The 22,196-nt window shown below is 47.1% G+C and overlaps 1 protein-coding gene across 12 annotated transcripts; it reads right to left on the bottom strand.

The window, feature by feature from the left end:
* Positions 1–85: 85 nt before the first annotated feature.
* LOC138831994 (methyl-CpG-binding domain protein 1-like) lies at positions 86–22,196 on the bottom strand. Of its 12 annotated transcripts, none has more exons than XM_070029150.1 (17): positions 21,937–22,196; positions 12,884–13,018; positions 9,884–9,998; positions 9,625–9,791; positions 9,458–9,540; positions 9,212–9,252; positions 8,707–8,853; positions 8,485–8,613; positions 8,233–8,307; positions 8,017–8,136; positions 7,866–7,934; positions 7,058–7,225; positions 6,368–6,757; positions 6,142–6,279; positions 5,686–5,817; positions 5,517–5,599; positions 86–1,051 (listed from the first exon to the last, which is right to left on the bottom strand). In XM_070029150.1, exons 2-17 carry the CDS (start codon positions 12,991–12,993, stop codon positions 979–981), a joined length of 2,040 nt encoding a protein of 679 aa, XP_069885251.1. In that variant the 5' UTR covers positions 12,994–13,018; positions 21,937–22,196; the 3' UTR covers positions 86–978. The 12 variants fall into 12 exon arrangements, with proteins under 12 accessions (XP_069885251.1, XP_069885252.1, XP_069885255.1 ...); XM_070029151.1 differs by having other exon boundaries at positions 7,058–7,222; XM_070029158.1 differs by lacking the exon at positions 86–1,051 and adding an exon at positions 2,603–4,368 and having other exon boundaries at positions 5,538–5,599; positions 7,058–7,222.

Genomic DNA, 22,196 nt, shown 5'->3' with positions numbered 1-22,196 from the left:
GGAAGCAAAAGTTTCATGCAAAGGTTAAATTTCGTCCCACACACATTATTCTTCATATCCATACCGTAATAATCACAAGACAATCTTAGACTGGTGTAGTGCTTTACAATTTGCAGGTATTTTCAGACACAGCCTTTGAGCCTAACAATCAGGGATGATGGAACTCTGGGTAGTATCTTTTTTACAGAGTAGTTAAGGCTCAGGGAGCTTAAGTGCTTTATCAAACCACCCAATCAGTATAATAAAGTCAGTAAAAAAAAAAAAAAAAAAAAAAAAAAATTCCTAGCACTGGGCAGAAACCAGGGCTTAGACTTAGGTTTACCATAGGAAAGGGGCAGATCAAATGGGACCAGTGGTGTGACCTGGATGGGCACAGTAAAGACTGGGCATCTTGAGCAGACGAAGGACAGTCAGTCTTCAGATCCAAAGTCCATGTAATCCATTCCCAAGAATCAGGATCCCAGGCAGAACTAGGAAAACGATCAGAGAACCACAAAGGGCCTTCAGCACACATGGGCACTACAGAGTTGCATTTTCCATCAAGCGCAGGGTGGTATAGTTGATACCTAAAAGCCAATTAAGAATGCCACTTTACAGGCTGGGGCATGGCTCAAGCAGAAGAGCACCTGCCTAGCAAGCACAAGACCCTGAGTTCAAATCCCAGTACTGCCAAAAATAAAAGTTATCCCCATTCTAAAGTGGGGGTGAGCATAGAACAGTAGAACACAGGGAAAAAAAACAGTAATTATATCAGCATGACATATACTAAACAACCAAAGTACAACTAATTTGTCCTCTTAAAGCCGAGGATCACTATAAATTGGAATTCCTCAACCATTTGTAATCCACCCACTTCAGATGTTCTGTGGTTTGTTTCTAGATCGGGATTCCATTTTCCTGAATTGCTGGTTCAACTTTTCAGTCACAAAATAATGTCTTCTCTCTTAATAATCTCTTTAATAATTCTTTTTTTTCCTCCTACAATGCTTCTTCTTTCAACTGTAGTTCAGTAAAATACTCATTTTCATTTACTGCTAAGAGTTTATGTAGCCTGAAACAAACAAACAAACAACAAAAAAGAAGGAAATTAGGAGATTGTTTGGGTTCCCTAGTGTCCTGAGGAATGACTCTTGGATCTTTGCACCTCCTGGTGTCTGTCTATACGGAAAGACCCACAGCGCCCCCCCCCCCAAGCACTCTGAAAACAGGAACACCTTGTGATAGGCCACTTAATATTCAGGGGTGCTTGCCCAGTGTCTCAGAGTTGTACATCCCAAAGGGTTCTGCTGGGGTTTGCAAAAGCATGGGGAGACCAACTAGGACTGCGCAGCTGCTCTGGGAGATTTCATCATGCTAGGAGCTCACTCAAAGGGAGCTTCATAGTAACCAGTTCAGTTCTGCCTGTTTCACCACTCTAAAGAGGGGAACTGGCTTCTTCTGGGTCCCACCCAGTGAAAGGTAGTGATTCTTGGTTGCTTAGTATCACCAAGGTTAGAACCTGTATAATAGCCCCCATTGGCCTGGAGGGTTCCTGAGGAGGTTGAAGGACTGGAACCATGTCCAGCACAGGAGATTCATCACACTCGGACGTCTAGAGAAGTGAGAAAACTGAACTTTATCCTGACTTCCAGCATCCCAGCTTCTTCAAGGTAGCCAACACAGATACCATCACCAAAACCTTCCCCCAAAGAAACACTAAGCATATAGTTCAGTAAATGGAACAATAAAAAATTATTTTAAAAATGTAACAGCTTAGGTAGAAATTATTTAAATTATTTCCAACATTTACTGTGCCCCAACAAGATTCTCACAAGAGCTGCCTTTCCCAAAGTTGCCTGGATTGCATATTTCAGCATTAAAGTTCATGATAAATTTGGAGATCCATTTGCTGCTTGTAATACGGGAGTGCATCTACTAAGACTGAATGGACCCTATTTTTCCTCCCTATATCCTAGGATTAAGTACAATGCCTACTATGGGCCAGGTTAATACTTGAATGAATGACACAAAAATAACCAAGATCAGAAAGTTTCTTCTGTGTGGGCTTGACAGGATTTCCTTCCTTGCTGGAGTCACCATGAAATCCATGGTCTTCAGCTTTGTATTTTCAACAATACAGCTTTACCAAGTTATCCTCCGGTGAGTAGTGAGACCCTCAGGAGCGGATTCATGGGAGGAGGGCTTTATAACATGGCGGGGGCCATGTCCTGGAACTCCCTTCCCCATATGCTTCTGGGTACACATTTTCTCTGATAACTGGAGGACAGAAGTGAAGCAGCAGCATACTGAGATTTTTACACTTGCAAGGCTGATGTGGAGACAAGGCGCTGCCGCAGCTCAGCAGTTCACGAGTGATGTCAGTTTTCTGCTGGCTCACCTGATTGGTGTGGGGCAGCAGTCAGGCCTACAGCTAGGCTTGTCACTGCTCCACCTCCCCTGGGAGCATCGAAGCTGGAGGTGGTGAGAAACTGACTTGGGTTCCAGGCCATACTTGTGGGTCCCAGCTTCTGCTCGTGGGCTCCAATATGTCCTGGGTCTCCCACAGTTTACATTCATCTTCCCTTCCCGACTGCCTGCTGCAGACTTCAAGCTCCAGCATGAGATGCAGAATTAACAACCTTACCAGAGACTGTGTAACCAGTACCCACAATTGTGTAAGGTTGAATCCCTCTAAATAATCACATACATCATCGTTGTCTTAGAGGTTTCTGCTGTTTTGACAGTACCCTAATTAACACACACAGTAATCAGACTCTTCCCTCAGTTGGGAAGTCAAGCAAACACATTTCCCTTAGAATATCACTATCAGATTACTAGAGCTAGTGATTGGATCCTAGTGGGAATAGAGCATCATCAGAATATCCAGTCTTGGCCAGACAGAACTAGGTAAGGAAGGGCAAAGGAAGAAAAGTGTGGCAGACAGCTGTATCTTGAGAATTAGAAATGGGAGATGATATTAGCACCTGGAAGGTAGAGGCAGGAGAATTATTGTTATGAGTTTGAGACTAGCCAGGGCTACAAAGTGAGTTCAAAGCAATTCTGAGCTATAAATCAAGACCTTGTCTTAAAAATAAAAGGAATAATCTTTATCTGAATTACCTAAAGTTGCAGGGCCAGGAATAAGGTAAGGTAAGGAACACCATATGGTATAAAATTTAAGGGGCACTCACCCACTTCTGGCACTGTAAAGGTGGTTAAGTTACAAGCTACATGTCTTTCTGGCAATTAACGAAGTATGGAGAGTGAGGTAGGGCTAAGCCAAGACTGGCCCTTAGGGCAGGACTTGTAGCAGGAAATGAGCCTCCTAGTAGATATTTGAGCTGGGGGCAAGAACCATGCACAAGGGTCATTAGAGGACAGAAGATGTTCACTGTTAGGGAAGATATAGCCAGTCAGGCAATTTTAGTTCCAAACACTGCTCTGGCTGAGGTCGGGGAGGTCAGGGAGCAGCTGGTGGGTAGGAATACTCTTTAGGCTTTGAAAAATCCTATGCAGCATCTGCTGTCTGTGGGGAATCCAGTTTGAGGATGAATGGGTGCTCTGACAAGAAGAACCCACCTACATATAGCCTTAGCAGTCCCTAAACCATGCTAGAGGCAAGAGTATAAAAGGTTTATTACAGTGCTTATTGAAATCCACTGTGTATTTTCAAAGCTACTAAAAATACTGTTACTGAAATATTGTAATATTATTGCACACAGGATTGCAGTTAACAGTTCAACAGCGTAAAGAACAAAACCTTATACTCTGGGAATAATGCTAAACTCTACCAATTCTAATTGACACTGGGAAAAGTTAGTATCTTTTGAGTTTCAGTTTCCTCACCTGCAAAAGTGCACAATGTCTTCCTTAAAAGACTGTTTTCAGGATTAAAGTAGTTGGTCCACAGGAGCTCATCAAACAGTGGTCCCTTTCCTTTCCTCCTTTATTGACATTGCATTTTCAACTCCTGTCTCCCTGAGATAATGTTGAGACACTGCCAGGTCCCATCCAGAAGCCACTTCAAATCATCGATGAAGGTGGCTTGTAGGTTCTTTGTATTGACTTTAAATTACATTCCCTTCCTCACCCCCGATTCTCCTCCCATGAATACAGCTTCTCATTGTGTTCAGAAGCCCAGAAGAACAGATGACCAACTTTTACTGACTTCCTTAAATTCTAAGTACTAAGTGGGCCTGCTCCTTGGTTTGCTAGCTTTTCCTCCTAGGCTTAATCCATGCACCAGCCCTTCAACCAGTCTACTACCCAGCCTCTAGTACATCAGGGTGTCTCTCAAAGCCGCTCTGCAAGTATCACCTTGAATCCTACAGTCTGCAGAAGTCTCCAGTTTATTGCTTTCTAGCTCCAGGATTTTTAAGTTTCTTGGACCTAGAGAAGAAGGAGCAGGTCTGTATGTTGAATGACGTTTACTATTTGCAAAATGGAGCATCACAAACCCATTTCCTACTATTATGTGTCCCTGGCCCCTTTCCCTTAATTGCCTCTACTTCTTTTCTTTCCTCCACAAACTACCAATGCAGACAGTACAGCACCTTCCCTGGAAAGCAAGATTCTACACACAGGGATATGGTAAGCTTCCTGCAGGTAGGGTTTCTGTCCCTTGAAGGGCAAGGCTTACATCTCCACTGCTGTGTACCCAGCAGGAGCTGGGTCTATACCAGTCAGTATCTCTTTCATTTCCCAGTTTTAGTTGGAGGGGTTTCCAGCCTGTTAAAACTAGGTAATAGGAGAAAGGGAAGCCATGTGCATAGGCCCAGTTTCTGTTTGAAAGCCCACATGGTACTTCATGCATGGACCTCTTGCAGGAGGGAGCATTCACCTGCCCTCCTCCCAGCCCAGTTCTTAGAGGCATCTTGCCCTTCCTCCTATTGCCAGAACTATAGGGAAAGTTCTGCATAGGATCTGACACAGGTAGTAACCTCAATAGTAAAGGCTGAGAGACAGCTCAAATCCTTCCAAACACGATGCTATAGGAGGTGAAATGAGCCATAGGTCATATAGCAACTGCGTGTATACCCAACTCACAGAGCCAGCTAAGGATCTACACTCCCTGCCCTCCCCACACTGGGGCCAGCCCTGCGCAACGTCTGTGATACGTATTCTTCCCACCATCAGAAGCAAACAGGCTACCCAATGGGAGATTACCTCTTGGGAAATTACAAAGGCCTTTAAGACCTCAAACAATGATCCACAGAGTAAGAGTTTGTACATTATGTTTGGCTTTGCAGGATTTTCTTAGGAAAATGGGAACCAGATTCTATTCATCTCTGTTTTGTTTTGTTTTTAAAATCTCATCACAGAGCGTCAAGTTTTCTCTCCTTTTCCCAAAAGGAGAGTCTGGAACACCATTTGGCCTGGGTTTCAAGAAAATCTCTAGGGTGCTACACATACACCCTCACTGGTCATGAGCAGCACAGTAGATATAGGCCTTTATCTGTCTCTGTATCCAGCCAAACTCCTAGCTGTACTTTCAAAATTCAGGGCCCACATCTGACCAGCACCCACCCCATGCCTACCCCTCACTGTGTGGGGCACACCTTGGCAACCAGACAGCTGTGTCCCGGAAGCGGGTTCCACCCAGGCTGAAAATCTCCGTGATCTAGGAAAGAATTAACATCACAGGTCAGCATGGCTGGAGGCACTAAGGCAAGATGAGGGAAGGACAGGGGATCCTCCAACACTGACCACAGGTGTGCCAGCCCCTCCTGTCTCCTCTTCTGGGGCTGACTGAGAGACACAGTTATCCTTGTTCTCTTCTTTCTCCTCCTCAGGGTCTGGTGGCTCTTGCTTCACAGATGGCAGAACTGGGTCTACTGCCTGAGAGAAATGGGGAAGGGCTGCAGTTAGGACAGAACTGACCCAAGGGCAGTCTCTCTCTACCAGCCTGCCACACTTCCATCACCAAGAAATGCTGCCTCTGTGCCTACAGATTTTCCCATCTCTCACCAATCTTTCCTTTCAGCTGGGCAGCAAAACAGACAAAGCTGCCTGCCTATGCAGAATGAAGTGATTCACAAACAACAGGCTACTTCAGTCATCATGCCTACAGCTGTGCTCACAACACCACTACCATGGCTCACCATCACTTTGCTTACATATCCTCTCACTGCGGCCCCCAGAAAACACCAGCACTGCCCCCACCTTGCTAGGGCAGTCGGGTTGCAATGTGGGAGAAGTCAGGATGGCTGTGCCTGGGGTCCACTCTTCCTGGGTATCTGTCTTTTCTTGCTTCACCTGGGGTAAGGCCACAACCCAACTCAGGCGAGAGCACTGTGCCTCCTGCATGAGAGAAAATGGTAAAGTTGGCTTTAGCCCCTGGCATGAGGATACATGGGGCTGAGTAAGGTAGGGTAAGGGGCATTCTCACCTGCAATGGGACTTCTGTGGAAGCTGCTGCAGGGCCAGGCACCTGCACAGGACTGCTGGCACCCTCCCGTAAAAATACAAGATCAGTACCCGGTGGGGGCAATACAAAGCCACCACTTGCTTCCTCCTTCATTGGAGACTGGGCACGGCCTGGTCGGGATGTGCCTGGCCGAGATGTGCCCGGTCGGGATGTGCCCGGTCGGGATGTGCCCGGTCGAGATGTGCCCGGTCGAGATGTGCCCGGTCGGGATGTGCGTGTAGTCCGGGACGGATTTCGTGTGGGGCCCGGGCGGTGCCGTTTTACAGAGCTGGGCCTCTTTCGGCGACGGCACAGTGGAGGCGATTCTGCTCCCTCCTTGGACCCTGATCCGATACTGGGCAGTAGTCGCTTCTATGAGGAAAGATGGGGATGCTATGATCATCCAGTGCCATGACCGACCACACCCACCCTGCTAACTTCCCATTAGTCCAGCAGAGACTCTGGGTACATAAGACCTCATCACTTGCCTGCTAGTCTCTCGTTAGCAAAGCCAGTGCCAACTGGATTCAGTTACCCAGAAACAATGTCTGCTAATTCTTGGCCAGAACCACTGAACCACCCACCCACCTACCAGGTCTTCCCACCACTCCCAGGCACTGGGAGGCCTGGCCCAACCTATCCCATCCACTTAACCCTTTCTACCCCACCCACCATAGCAAACTGCAGGCACTGGCGCCAACGACACTTCTGGCGCTTGTGGTTGCTGCCCCCAAATTTGGGCTTGTCGCAGCAGAAGTCACAGTGGCCACAGTCCATCCGCCGTAGGCAGGCTGCACAGGCCCCACACTTGCGGTTCTGCCGCCGGTTCGTGTAGGGCTGCTGGGGTGGAGGGGAATGGCGCTGCTGTCACTAGGATTAGGAGGAGCCATCCTCAATGCCTACTCCAGTGCTGTTCCTGGTGCTCCCCTAACCATGTGGGTCAAGTTAGCTACACACTAACCTCAACCTGCTAAGTCTCCGCGCACCACACCTCAGCTTGTTACCTTCAAATTAGCCACCATCATTGTGCCAGCTGGCTCTGATCAACTATTAGGGATGTGGTTGTTCTACCACCATTACCTTCACAGAACCTGCTGCTCCCCCAGGAACTGCCACGACAATAGCTTTGATGTCTCCCCCTTCCCCCTGTCCCTCTCATCAGGATTTCTCTGAATTTCTAAGATCTCTCCTCACTGTGTCAGCTGAGTCTACTTATCCTACATGAGCCCCATTAGTAGTCAGCCCCATTAGTAGTCTGCTAGTCCAGTATTAGGTACCAGCGTGAGTTTATCTGATACCAAGGAACTATTACTGCAGTGGTTGATCCCTTAGTATTCCTTCCCTCAGTATTGTTCGTGTCATTCCACTCCCCATTACTGTGCCGTTCTGTTCTTCCATTAGGCCCATTACAAAATCTGCTTTTTAGGAGTTAACCATCAGAACAGTCTAGGTTTATCCAGGAAGGGCGGAGACCACTCACTAGTTCATCCTCCTCAACACAGTAATAGATGAACTCGGCAGGTGATGAGGGCGCTGGAGCACTGGTGTGCTGTAGAAGCAAATGGGTGGGGGTCAGGCCAGGTACTAGATAAGGTCAGGCTTATACCATCCCCTACCCAACAGGACCTTACCAGCTCTCTGTGCTTTGGGGACTTTGATGCAGGAAGTTGAGGCGGTGGCTGAGCCTGGGAGCGCCGCCGGGGAGCCTTCTTGGTGTTGCAGCCTCCCCTTCGATGGCTGCGTTTCTTACCCTGGGAGAGAGCCAAGTTGAGGTTTGGAAGCATAAGGCAAGCACAGGACCTCCAAGAAGTAAGAAACAGTCAGGTAGTACACACTGGGACACTCACAGCAGGGGGAACCACAACCAGGGGAGGGCAACGCTGACATCCTTGTTTGCAGCGATGAGGGCGGTGAGTAAGATGCTGGCAGAGAAAGGTGAGGCCAGAGAGGTAAGCATGGGGGCAGAAGAGAAAAAAACATGAGGTGGGCAAAGCCAGACCAGGAAGAAGCAACAGCAGCAGTGGTGGCAGCTTTAGTAGTGATGTCTGCTCTGGCCCAGCCTTGGCCCCAGCAGCACTGGCCCCTCCAGCCTGACTCACCCGAAGGCAGCGCCGCTGCACACACCTCCACTGGCGCCTGACACCAGGGCGGGGAGGGCGAAGGCAGATTCTGCAACGGCCACAGTCCTCTTGGGTCTGACAGCCTCGGCACACTCCACACCCTCGGCTCTGTGGGAGGCCGGAGGTGTGATGCATGGGGTCAAGGTCATGAGAGCCAGAGGCTGAGGTGAGCCTTGGGCCCACCCCATGTGCTTGACTCACCTTCTCCACAATCCGGAGGCAGCGCCTCCGTTCACACTTGCAGAATGGCTTTGGAGCTGCATCATGGGAAAGCTGCTGGAGGCATGTAGAGCAGGTCCCACAGTCTTCTTTTACCAGACAGGCTGCACACTCTCCACAGCCCACACGCTGTAAATGTGTAGAGCAAGATCAAAGGCCCCAGTAAGGTGACTCCAAGACCTCTGTTTCTCTTATGTTTACGGACATGATTTCTATTCCCACCACCATGCTTCCTTCACTGAATCTAGTAATTACTGACTAGCTCACTCTGAGGACACTCTTGTATCTACTGGCTCCCTGTTGAATCCTTCAGTATGTTTACTGATTGACACCCTAATTCCTACTACTATCTACTAACCAATCTATGGCCACGTCCCTTCAAAAGGACTCTCACACCCTGTGGACCTGTCACCAAACATTCATATCCCACATCAAGCCCATTACATCCAGTGCCCACAGCAGGGCTGTGGAAGTTCAATGTTCTTACCTTATACTTCCTCTGCTCCCGGTTGAAGGCAATTCTCTGTGCTGGCGGAGGGAAAGAGGGATGGAAAGTGAGACAAGACTTTCTATCTGTCCCTTTAGGGAGACACTTGGTCAAGGGACACTATCTGGGCTCTGATGTCTATCATTCAACTTCCCATGCCAGTATCCACCACTCAAATTCCAGCTTAGCCTGATGTTTATTCTGTTCCTGTCTCCTAATGCCCCAATTCCTTAGGGGACCACTCACCTCGGCAGTCCTTGCACAATGTCTTAAGCCACTGTCTCTTGGTACCATCCCTTGAGAAGCTGATTCCACAGTTCTCACAGCACCTGGGATAGGAAAGACAGGTGTGGGGCCCTAACAGCACCCCTAACAAACCTCAGCTACCTGGCTGACGTCAAGTCAACACTCACCCAGGTGCAGGGAATGAAGCTTGCGCTGTGCCAGTATCAGCCTTGGTCTCATCCTTTGGGGTTTCCTTCCTGATCTCACCCTTTTGGGGTCCAACCTGATGATTCCGAGCTTTCACTGGCTTTGAAGGCTTCTTTTGCTTCTTGCTGGGAATGGCCACAGAATGGCCCTGGAGACATGAGGGCAGGAAGATTATGGTTCAGTACATGGGTAGGTGTCAGGTGGCTTAACCCCTGCCTGGGCACCCATATCATGAAGTACCTTGCTGGCTGGATGGCACAAGATGCCTTGTTTGAAGTTGAAGAGGGTGAGGTCACATGCAGGGCCCAGGTACCGGGTCAACTCAACTTTGCTTCGGATCCTGTCTCCTGTGGGGCTGGGGATGGATCAGGATGAGTTGCTAACTCAGGTGAAGCAAATGTCATTCCACCCACCTAACATTCCCACAGAGCTAATGCAATACAGGAGGCAGCCAGGATTCAGGCTATGATTCCAAGCCAGGTCCCATCACAACTACCAGCATGTATACAAGCGTTACTAAACACAGTGAACCACATAATGTCATTCAAATCCACCACAGGTCAAATATTCTACACTGGTCTAATGAAATTATAATAGGGATGAAAAATTCCTATAGCCTAGTGACATGATGACCATTGTAATGTCAAACACAATGTCTTACTCATGTTTTTGTGGTGATGCTGCTGTAAACAAGCCTGCTGCACTGCCAATCATATAGTATGGCACAACGCTGCACATGACATAATACTTGATTTAAGATAATGATTACGACTGTACTCCTTTTTTCATTATCTCAAGAGTTTAAGTTCACTATATACTACGTTGGCCACAACAGACTCACAGATCTCATGGTTACTACATCTCTTCATTCCATAATTTCCTCTTCTATTTGATTTAATCCCGTGTCATTTTGTTTGGTATAGTCCTAGGAGCAGCAGACTATAGTATATACATTATGGTAATGTGCTGCACAAGAATGTCCTGACAAATAATGAACTACATACATGATGGGGTCCCACTGACTACATTACCTAGGGGATAGTGGTCCTGTTTTGTCTAAGTACATCCCATCATGAAACTGCCTAATGGTACGCTTCTCAAATGTATCCCCACCGCTGGGACGCAATCAATGACCATAACATGTATATATATATATAGTGCATTATATCATCTAGATTTGTGTAATTCTACTGTATGTATACACAGGAAAATCTAGTGATGCCTATTTTTCAGAATGTATTCTCATTATTAAATAACACATAGCTATATGATATAAACAGACATTAGCATATTTATAACACATAGTACTAGTGGTATTGAAAACACTTCATGTAAATAAAAACATAAATGAAAACAGCAAAACATATGAAACAGCAAACATAAATATTACCTGCCAAATGCATAAACAAGGCAATTCAAAGCTGTTAGAAGACATATAAAAATACAACTATATATAATAAATTATAAGTAGTTGATAATAAACTTCATGGGTCTCTTCTGTTTCTGTATATCTTATAAGAAAGGCATTCACAGCAACCAGGTGTTGGTGGCTCATGCCTGTAATCCTAGCTACTCATTTCAAACAGAAATACATGGTTAGGTTTCAGCTAGCTTCAGTCACATTTTCAACCACTTATTAATACACTGCCTTGTTTTATGTATATTCTGTTTAAAGGCATTTTACTTAATAAATATTTCTCACAAATGACTGCAAGGTCTATGACCGACTCAAAGCCAAGGACCTTGAAGACCATTTTTGTCATATAGGTTTGTCTACCAAGGTTCTCATCAAAAAAGTCTCATTATGGAAGTAGAGCTGTGGCTCAAAGAGGTAGCCTTGAACAAAAGAACTCAAGGAGAGTATCCAAGCCTGAGTTCAAGCCGCTCAACTCACAATAAACAAACAAACAAACGAATGAAATTTTCCAGGCACCAGTGGCTCACAATCCTAGCTACTAAGGAGGCTGAGATCAGAAAATTACTGTTCAAAACCAGTCTGAGCAGGGGAGTCTATGAGACTCTTATTGCCAATAGACTACTCAGAAAAAGCCAGAAGTGGGCTGGGAAGATGGCTCAGTGGTAGAGCACTTGCCTTGCATGCCTGAGGCCCTGAGTTCGATTCCTCAGCACCACATAAGCAAAAAGAAAAAAGCTAGAAGTGGCGCTGTGGCTCAAGTGGTAGAGCGCTAGCCTTGAGCTGAAGAGCTGAGGGACAGCGCCCAGGCCCAGAGTTCAGGCCCCACAACCGGACCCCCCCAAAAAAAAAGAAAAAGCCAGAAGTGGTGTTCAAGTGGTAGAGGGCTAGCTCTGAGCACAAGAAAGCTCAGGAACAGTATCTAGGCCCTGAGTTCAAGTCCCAGGACTGCCCTTCCCCAACAAAAAGAGTCATTAGCACTGAAACCTAAATGCTATTCTGAATAACAGCAAGCATTTAAAAGATTTTTCCTGCAGATTCTTGATTTGTACAGCCTGCATTCCACACAAGTATAACATTTTTCATACCATATCACCTTGTATAATGTACAAGTCAGCCAGCACAGAGATGGATTTATATTTCCCTTATGCTGGATAACATGTCTTTGGTTTTCCTTATAACAATGTTGTCCATGTTTTATTGGCCATCATTTCATGGATTCACACACTTAGCTGTTTTCCTAGTTTTCCCGTAGTGTCATCAATTACTTTTGGTTGTTACTTTTAGTAATTACCAGTGTAGCCCCACATACATACAGGCAAGTTTCTTCTTTTTCTAGACCCATATTTTGGATCTCTAATACTGAATTCACTGCAATTAATGCCATAACAAAGCTTATCTGACACTTTTGTGTGTAAGTAACATCATAATCTTCTTGTATTCCTGACACTGGAGTATTACTTTAGGGGTCATATAAACAGAGAAACTGGGAACAAACAGAAAAGCACACACACACAAAAAAGGCCCTAAACAGATCAGAGGCAAAATGAGGCAAGTTGAGAGTACAACAGGTGAAAACAGAAAGCCCTTGTTCCATTTGGCCTGGGATCACACACACTAAGCAACTCAAAATTTTCACTCTTCTCTGAATAACCACGAAAGCACTGTGAATATTAACTTGGTCAAATAAATTTTATTAAATAAGTGAATTTGCAAACAAAATCTTCAATTAATAATTGGATATGTATGTGAATTGAATCACTCTCTTCTCCATAACCCCCAACCAGACTCAGCTCCACCTGACTTGCTCACAAGCCGCCCAGTACCTCTGGTAATAGATGTCTGAGCGTCCACAGGTGACCCCAGACTTTCGATAGACCTCCCGTCGCTTCCAGCCTGGGCCCAGGGCTGGGCAGTCCAGCCAGTCCTCAGCCATGGAGGCTTTAGGAAATAGCAGCAGCCTGAAAAGAAAAGGGAATGGTGGGAAGTGGGTGACACTGAAGCTCTAAAAAGGGGAAAGCAAGTTGTGTCTCAGGACACACAAACCATTGGTTTGTGCTTTAATGTTTGTCTTTAGTGCTTGTTCAAAACTTACAAGCTGCCACAGGCAACAAGCATCTGATAATCCCCCATTTCCACCCTGTTCTTTCCTGTCCTGGGCCAGGAGTTTATTTCTTCTTCTTCTTCTTCTTTTTTTCCATTTATGATGGTTCTGGGGCTTGAACTCTAGGCCAGGGTGCTGTTTCTAAGCTTTTTACCTCAAGTTTGGGATTCTATCCTTTGAGCCACACCTCCACTTCCAGCTTTTTGTTGGTTGTTGGTTGTGGGGGGCTGAATTCTAGGCCTGGGCACTGTCCCTCAGCTCTTCAGCTCAAGGCTAGGGCCCTACCACTTGAGCCACAGCGCCACTTCCGGCTTTTTCTGCTTATGTGGTGCTGTGGAATCGAACCCAGGGCCTCATGCATGCGAGGCAAGCACTCTACCACTGAGCCAACTTCCCAGCCCCCATTTCCAGCTTTTTAATGGCTAACTGGAGATAAGAGTCTCGTGGACTTTACTGCTTGGGTGACTTTGAAATTAAATCCTCACATCTGGACCTCCTGAGTAGGTAATATCACAGAAGTAAGCCACCAAGGCCCAGGCTTCCCCGTTTTTGACTTCTCTACTGAAGAGATAGAGGGATTCTGGGGAAGGATTCCCTAACCCTCCTATTCTCAGACTGAGGGTCCATGGTTTTCCCTTCATCATCAACCAGGAATTATATTCTTCCTCCTTCATTCTTGCTTGTACTTGCTGCAGGAAACATTCCCTGGTTTGCTTGTTTCTGTTCTGATGCTAGGGCTTGAACTCTGGGCTCTGCATTTGAGCTACAACTCCACTTCCAGCTTTTTGCCTTCAGTCCGGTCCTCTACTTCAGTGTATGGCCTCCCATTACCTCCTTGGCCCAAGAGCTCCCCATTTCCTTATTTTAGCATTTAAGCTATTTCTTTCTGCTGTCTGTTGTCCTTTTATCTTGCTATTTTAATGTTACGACTTTTACTGCCTTTGCATCATCTGAGCTAGAGCCCCCAATGATGGAAAATAACTTAAAATGAAAGCATTCACCTTCCCCTTGGCAGCCATACCTTAGGACTATCCTTGCTGCCCACCCTGCTCAATCATCTAGATTCCCTTTTCTCTGAACAAATGTACCCTGTGGTCTTGGAAGAGAGCCCGAGACTAAGACCACATCTGGCACTGAAACCCCTCATGGACACAGGTGCTGTTGAAATCTTTAGACCTCCTACTCAAAGTAAAATTGCTCTCCCACCCCGCCTCCATGGCACCCCGCTAACATCTGCCCCACCTAACTTCACCTTTTCTGCCTAATAAAAGGAGACCATTGTCGTAAGGGAGGTGTTCAATTTTGTTCCTTTAGCCGAGGTGAAGACTTGGTGCTAGTCCCATGTTTTCATCCTGAATAAAACCTGTTGGTCTGTTGAATTCCCCTTTTGGCTCTTTTCTTTATTCATATTCCCGATGCTCAAAACATTTACTTACATCCAAACTCAACTCCTCTATATCAACATAGGAACAGGCCCTCATTCCTTCCATTCCTCAGCCTGGGAGCCTTTTTCAGTGTTCTAATCCCTTTCTGCCTATCACAGCCCACAACCCACTCCAATTCCTCTCCTTTATAGACAAAAAGTTACTTTTGCCCAGTGCCAGTGGCGCACAGCTATAATGCTACCTACTCAGGAGGCTGAGATCTGAAGACTGGGATTCAAAGCCAGCCCACATAGAAAAGTCCATGAGACTCTTACATCAAATTAAACAGCAAAAAGCTGTGAGTGGATGTGTAGCGCAAGTGACAGAGCCAGCTATGAGCAGAAAAAGCTAAGTGAGAGTGCAATGACCTAGTATGCATGCATGTGCATGCGCGCATGCTCTCTGTCTCTCTCTCTCTCACATACACACACACACACACACACACACACACACACACACACACACATGCACACACACACAATCAAACCTTGCAGCATCCCCTCCATTCCTCTCTTATCAGTCTCAGAGACCTCAACTCTAAACCACCCCCTCACCCATGCCCCAGTTCCCCGCTGTTCATGCCCCAGGATCATGCCATCCTTGTCCGTCTTCTTGATAAGAAAAAACCTGCAGTTATCAGAACTAACTCAATTTGGTAATGGTGAGTTGTTATTGACAGAACCAGCTTGACCAGAATTAACTTGACCTTTACACTTCAAATTTTGAGAACTAACCGTTGGGGTAAAGCAAAACTCAAAACGCTCGTGCTCTACCCAAAACTAAAACCCAGAACCCAAGCACCACAAAAGGGTTGTACTCCTGCCAGTTGGGGTTCAGATTTTAGAATGGGAACTCCCTTGGGCCTTCTGGTCTAATAACCTGAGCGGCAAGTGCCGCTTGCTTCTTCGCAGACTATTTTCTGTAACAATATGGTTCCCTAATTGGGAAACAACCCTGCTGGTCCTCTGAGGCACCAGTATGGGCCTCCATTGGTTTGAACTCCACTAAACTGTTATTTGGACCCTCCTTCTGGGGGCCCTGCAGCTCTGAGAAAGCACAATCTCCTAGACTCAGTGCATAATGCAACAACTTGTAACATCTGCTTTTGAATCAGATAATGGCCAGGTCCTTCTGACCCAACCAGTTCCATGCAGCAGGACAGAAGGAGAGCCTGGTCACCTCCCACGGCCCTTTCTAAAAACCACCACCAGTTTAGGCCCCTTCTTTTAGAAGGAATCATCAGTTCAAGGCTTTTCTTTACAAAGGGCCACCAGTTGGTGTCTCTTCACAGACAGCCACCAGTTTAGGGCACTCCCTAAACAGGGAGGGATTGTTTTAGCCTCTTGGATGAATGTGTGAATGAATGTGAAACTATCTGTGGCCAAAACCTATGGAGTTCAGGTGGGTCTCAACTTGCAGCACATAAAGTGATTCACATTCCATAAGGGACCTCTGATCAGGCCTACGTTTTTTAATACATGTACACCTTTGGCTAAGAAGCACCTAAGCTTCCACAAGGGACTTGGCCAGGTGAATGACATTAGTACCTTCTGTTGTCTGTTCATTAGGGAAGTCTACTGTCTGGTATCAGGGGTGTATGCTTACCTAGACCAGTTCCCCTATGTAGACTTCTGGTTACAGACTACCTTAACCTTCCCTCAATGATGAGCTTCAACACAGGACCAATGTAAAACCTTATTAGTACAACTATCTTGGCCTCAGAAAAGAAGACCATTTATGAAGGAGACGCTGAGGAAGAAGCACTGCACTTATGCCCTATGTCCCCTTCGCAGCAGTAGAGGTGCCTGGGCAGTTGCCTGAAAGCCTGCCACTATCAGTCTTGCTTCAATGGGAAGAGCCAGACTCCAACCTGAGGACTGGAGCCTCAGGGCTGAGCAGGAGGCCCAGGCTCAAGTGTTGTAAATGCCCTGCCAAGAACCGTGAGGTTGGGGCTGGGAAGGTGGCTCAGTGGTAGAGTGCTTGCCTTGCATGCCTGAGGCCCTGGGTTTGATTCCTCAGCACCACATAAGGAAAAAGAAAAAAGCCGGAAGTGGTGCTGTGGCTCAAGTGGTAGAGCACTAGCCTTAAGCTGAAGAGCTGAGGGACAGCGCCCAGGCCCAGAGTTCAGGCCCCACAATGGGACCCCCCCCCAAAAAAATTGTGAAGCCCCCAGCAAATCTCATATGGCACAGTCCAAAAGGGTGGCCTACATTTTATTATCAACTCTTCAATACCACTGACCTCTTGAACTAGAAATATCATATTTCTTATCTGAAGAAACCCCACGCCCTCAGAGACCTCCTGGAGTCCAACTTCCAGATCAACCAACCAACTTGGGGTAATTGCTGCCGGCTCCTTCTCACTCTTTTCAGTACTGAGGAAAGGAGGTGCATTTTAATGGAGGCCCAAGAGTGGCTCCAAGAACATATCCTAGGTGGCCAATTAGACCCGGTACATGCCAGTACTGCCACCCCAAACACAGACCTGTAGTGGGTGCACTAGATTCAGAATAGGAGTGACCTGATCCTTAGGCCCCCCTGTCCCAGGAGCCCCTGGTCGAAATGATGGTGGAGGGCCAACGAGTTTTATGGAGCACAGCATCCCATTGTAACATGTCTAGTAGCCCCACTCACTGGCTAGGAAATCACTATGGGGGCTACTGACTTGGCCCTTTTATCAAACCCAAGGCTGCAACGTGATGGCCATCTGGTATGCCATGAGTGTCTATATTTACCAGACTGCCCAATCCCTCTACTGGAAAGAGACCATCTGTCCATATTGAGCACCCAGAACATCCTCACCCAGGGGGAGCCAGCTCACCCAACACTTGGAAATGGGAAGGCCTTAATAACAACAGTGACAGGAGAATCTGAGTGGCAATTCTTTGATCAAGATGAGATTACCAGAATGGGAAGTTGGCTCAGTGGTAGAGTGCTTGCCTTGCATGCATGAGGCCCTGGGTCCCTCAGCACCACATAAGCAGAAAAAGCTGGAAGTGGTGCTGTGGCTCAAGTGGTACAGTGCTAGCCTTGAGGTGTAGAGCTCAGGGACGGTCCCTAGGCCCAGAGTTCAAGCCCCACGACCGGAAAAAGAAGAAGAAGAAGAAAAAGATGAGATTACCAATTCACCTAGCCTACTGAAAGTTTCCTACTGTCTGGGCCAAAGGCAATCCTCCTAGTATGGCTAAAAAAGTCACCCACCTCCCTTGGTTGTTGAACTTAAACCAGGAGCAAACCCCTAGGCATCAAAAACCATATCCATTGGATACACTCCATTGCTGCTGGTGAAAAAGTAACGGGGAAAAAAGACTATCAGCTTGTCCAGGACTTACAAGCAGTTAATAATGTTACAATAATCATATTCCCTATAGTCCCAAACCCTCTTTAGCCTCATGCCCATGCTAGCTGGCAGGTCCATTTACCTTGATCTCAAGTATGCTTCTTTCTGCCCTGACCCCAGTGGGCCAGCCACTCTTTGCCTTTGAATGGGAGGATCCTGACAGAAGGAAAGGGGATCAACTGATCTGGACCCAATTGCCACACAGTGGTTAAAGAATTCCCCACTTTATTTGAAGAAGCCCTAGCTGGAGATTTGGCCACCTTCCCAGGGGACCAAATGAACAATGTCTTATTACCATATGTGGATGACCTCCTCCTAGCTAGCTCCAACCAAAAGGACAGTTGCAGGGCACCCAAGCATTGCTGACCCTCTTAATAAGGCTGGCTACTAAGTCTCCTAGAAGAAGGCCCAGATATGTCAGCAGCAGGTAAAGTATGTGGGCTTCCTGGTCTCCCATGGGGAAAGATCGCTGAGGCCAGAGCAAAACCGAACTATCTTCTCAATACCTAGGTTAAACACCAAAAAGAGGTATGTGAAATCCTGGGTGTGGCTGAATTCTGCAGAATTTGGATACTAGAATATGTGGTATTGACTCTGCCTCTGTATGCGATTGTAAAAAGCTTAGAATAAGAGACTTTGCAATGGAAACTTAGTAAGAACAAGCTGTTCAGGCAATGAAGTGCCGGCTGACCTCTGCCCCAGTGCTTGGACTGCTTGGGAATTCAATCTTTGTTCTAATGAAAAGCCAGATGGTCCTGGGCATCCTCACTCAAGAATTTGGACCATGGTAGTGACTGGTAGCTTATCTCTCCAAGCAACCGGACTCTATGGTGGCATGATGGCTTCCATGCCTTTGGACTTTGATCATCACTGTAAGCCTACTTCAGGAGGCAGATAAATGAACACTGAACCAAAACATCAACATAAAAGTGCCTCATGCAGTGACCACCTTAATGGATAGCAAACGCTATTGATGGCACCCAGATGATGCACTCTGGGGTTACTCTGTAAAAATCAACAGGTCAAACTAAAACTATCACCTGAAACTGAAACTGCCACCTTCCTGCCAGCAGACCCAGGCTCCCAGATCATGTCTGTGAAGACCTGATAGATGAAGAGTTTTCAAGCAGACCTGAACTAACTGACCACCCTCAAGCCTCCAGACTTGGTCCTGTTCACCAACAGGAGCTTTATGTCAGGGAAGGATGCTAGATGGCAGGATATGCAGTCACCACCAAGAACCAGACATCGGAGGCAAAGGTCCTTCCTCAGGGATGGTTGGCCCAATGGGCAGAATTATGGGCCTTAATCAGGACTCTGGAATTTGCTGCCACCAAGTGAGTTAACATCTACACTGACTCTAAATATTCCTTCGCTACCTTGCATGTACATGGAGCCCTTTATTTAAAAAGGGGGGGGGGGAGGAGGATCCTCTTGGCAAGAGGAAAAGAAAGAAAGTAAATAATAAAGAAATCCTCCACCTGCTGAAGACAGTATAGAGCCCATCACAGGTTGCTGTAATCCAATGGAGAGGGCATCAAAAGGGCAACAACACAGTCAGTAGAGGAAATAGTATGCCAAGTAGGTGGCAAAGGAGGCTATTCAACAGCCTAAATGTCCTGTCACCACAGAACGTATGGCCCAGGTGTTAGTAACCCCAAGCTTCTCAGAAAGTCCAAAGTATAGGCAAGAGGAAGCTAACTGGGCAACCTTGGAGGGAAGACATCAGACAACAGAAGGTTATAGAGGGTCCCCCAACCAGTGTCTCTTGGTCCTACAGAAATTGGCCTATCAATTAATAACACAATGCCAAGAAATGGGGCACTGGGAAAAAACTAAACTGTAATCCTTGTTAGAATGGTATTACTTTATTGCCAGACTCCCCACCCAATGTGCCTACATTAGTCAAAAATGTACAACTTGTACCAAAAATAATGTAAACCAACAAATTCCCAAGACCCTTCGCATACAGGCTGCAGGGATATCAATCACCCTTTGAGGACATACAGTGGACTTCATGGAAGTAAAATCAGGCCAAGGATTCCATTATCTGTTAGTTCAATTCTGCACCTATTCAGGTAGCTGAGACCTTTCCAGACGCAAGTAGGGGGCCTGGGAGGTTGCAAAAGCACTGTTAAAAGAGATCACACGCCTCTATGGGCTGCCTCTGTCTACAGGATCAGACAACAGGCCAGCATTCATTTCTGAAGCCAAGGCTTCAAGTGTCCAATGAAAACTCCATATGCCTACTAACCAGAATTCAGGAAAAGCTGAGTGCATGAATCAAACTCTAAAAATGACCTTAGCCAAACTCTGCCAAGGAACTGAGGCACCCTGCTGCTGCGGATTCCACGAGTCAGGTACACATCCAATTCCTTGGGATTTTCCTCTTTTGCGGTTATATATGGCAGGCCCCCACCAATCTTTGGTAGGTTGGAGGGAGATTCCAAACAATTGGGAGAAATAGAGTTGTCATGACAGCTCCAAGCCTTGGGAAAAAAAAAACAACACTCCGTTGTATCTCCTGGGAAAGTACTCCCTTCTCCTTGGAAACTAGGCTCAGCCTTGACAACCACGGGAGTCCGAGCAGGTCAAAACCTGGGAAAAGGAACCACTCCCACTGTGGGGAGGGCCCCATATTACCCACCCCCACTGCTGTAAAGGTTGCAGGTATCACTCCTTGGATCTACCACAGGAGTTAAGAGAGCAGCTGTCCTGGAGGAGCTGGAAAGTAAAAGCTCACCAGAGAAGACCCGCTGAGAATAAGCTTACGGAGACAACAGCCCTGCTTTGGTTATTCCTGGGCTGACTAATTCACAGCTTGAGGGTGATCTTCTGGAGCAGAGCATTCGTGACAATCTCTGCAACTGGACTGTGTATAAAAACTATGTAGACACCACCATATTGCAGCCATTAGTTTATCATTCATACTATTCCTGTCCTGTAAAGTTATGTTTTGACCCCCTAGAATCCCCCAAGGAAATATGGTTTGAACTGAGGGCCAGGGGCAGTGGGAGATGTCTGTTATCAGTTTCTCCAGACCCTGCCATCAGGAGCTATTTGGAGGATGGTTCTCAAGACTAGGTGGACTTCAGACCTTAGTCTTGGCCATAGCAGCTGGATGCATAATCATTCTGTGTGTACTGCCTTCATAGTGCACACCCTCTTAGCTACAGAACTGGCAGTAGAAAGGATAATGGCTGCACAGATCCTTGCTTTGCGAGTATACCAGTCCATACATCAACACGATTTATTAAAAGATGATGCTACTATAGATATTCTAATATATACACATACTTTAATATGCATACATATCCTAATATATATCGGATATATATATATATATATACACACACATGTGAGTGTTTGTGTGTGGAGAGAGAATCAAAAGGGGTAATGATAAGGAAAACTTATCATCGGAACTAGCTCAACCTGGTAAGGAAAAAAGCCTTCTATTGCCAGAACCAGCCTGATCTTTATGCTTCAAGTAATTAAACTAACCACTGGGTTGCTCCTGTGGGTCAGGGCTCAGACTCTGGAGTAGGAACTCCTCTGGGCCTCGCGTCATAAACCTGAGTTCTCCAACTCTTGGAGCACCGTTTGCTTCTTTCAGGAGTATTTCCCACGGCATTCTGGCCCTCTCCTTTTTCTCACCCACCACAGGAGCCCCTCCCCTCAGCGATCCAACCCTCCCGTTTCTCCCTGTCATCAGCCGGGGTCCCTCGATTCTCCCTCTCAGTGTTGCGAACCCCCCAGTTCTCTTCCGTGACCCCTGGGTGTGCTAATGTCTCTCTTTCCGGCCTGCCCCTGGTCCCAGGCCCCCGCCACTCCTGTCAGTGTGCGGCTCTGACATTCCTTCCTCCCCCCAGCAAGTCACCCCATTCCTCCCTTTCAACCCTCGGACGCCGCCATTCTTCCTCCTCCTGGCCCGAGGGCCCTCCCTCCCCGTCAGGCGTAGTTCCTTCCCGCGTCGCCCGAGCGTCCTCCACTCCCACTCCCACGGCTCTCTCACCAGCTCGGCGCGGGCCGGGAGCTCCCGCAGCTTCTGCTAGGCCTGCGGCCCCATGACGAAGATGCCGCCTGCACGTCCCGCCTAGCCCTACTTTTCTCCCACCTCCGCGGCCGCCGCCTCCGAAACCCTAGCTGTCGCACCAGCGGCTGTTCGTTGTTCCCGGAACCGGAAATCCACTGCCTGCCTCTCGTGCTCCGTCCCGGACGTGAAACCCACACACAGCTTTGGCGGCTGGGTCCTGGAGCGGACACTGCCGCGCC

The sequence above is a fragment of the Dipodomys merriami genome, unplaced genomic scaffold, assembly GCF_024711535.1.
Source record: "Dipodomys merriami isolate MVZ:Mamm:240054 unplaced genomic scaffold, mDipMer1.0.p SCAF_2, whole genome shotgun sequence".
NCBI classification, from domain to species: domain Eukaryota; kingdom Metazoa; phylum Chordata; class Mammalia; order Rodentia; family Heteromyidae; genus Dipodomys; species Dipodomys merriami.
Note: the sequence above shows the minus strand (reverse complement) of the source record. Positions and strands in the feature narration are given on the sequence as shown.

What these genes read in the sequence shown, in the direction of transcription:
- LOC138831994 (XM_070029150.1), bottom strand. Translation starts at nt 12,993, where the DNA reads ATGGCTGAGGACTGGCTGGACTGCCCAGCCCTGGGCCCAGGCTGGAAG. An exon ending in TGTGCCATCCAGCCAGCAAG is followed by an intron (nt 9,792 to 9,883) that starts GTACTTCATGAT and finishes TCATGTCTCCAG; the next exon opens with GGCCATTCTGTGGCCATTCC. An exon ending in CCCCAAAGCACAGAGAGCTG is followed by an intron (nt 7,935 to 8,016) that starts GTAAGGTCCTGT and finishes TTGCTTCTACAG; the next exon opens with CACACCAGTGCTCCAGCGCC.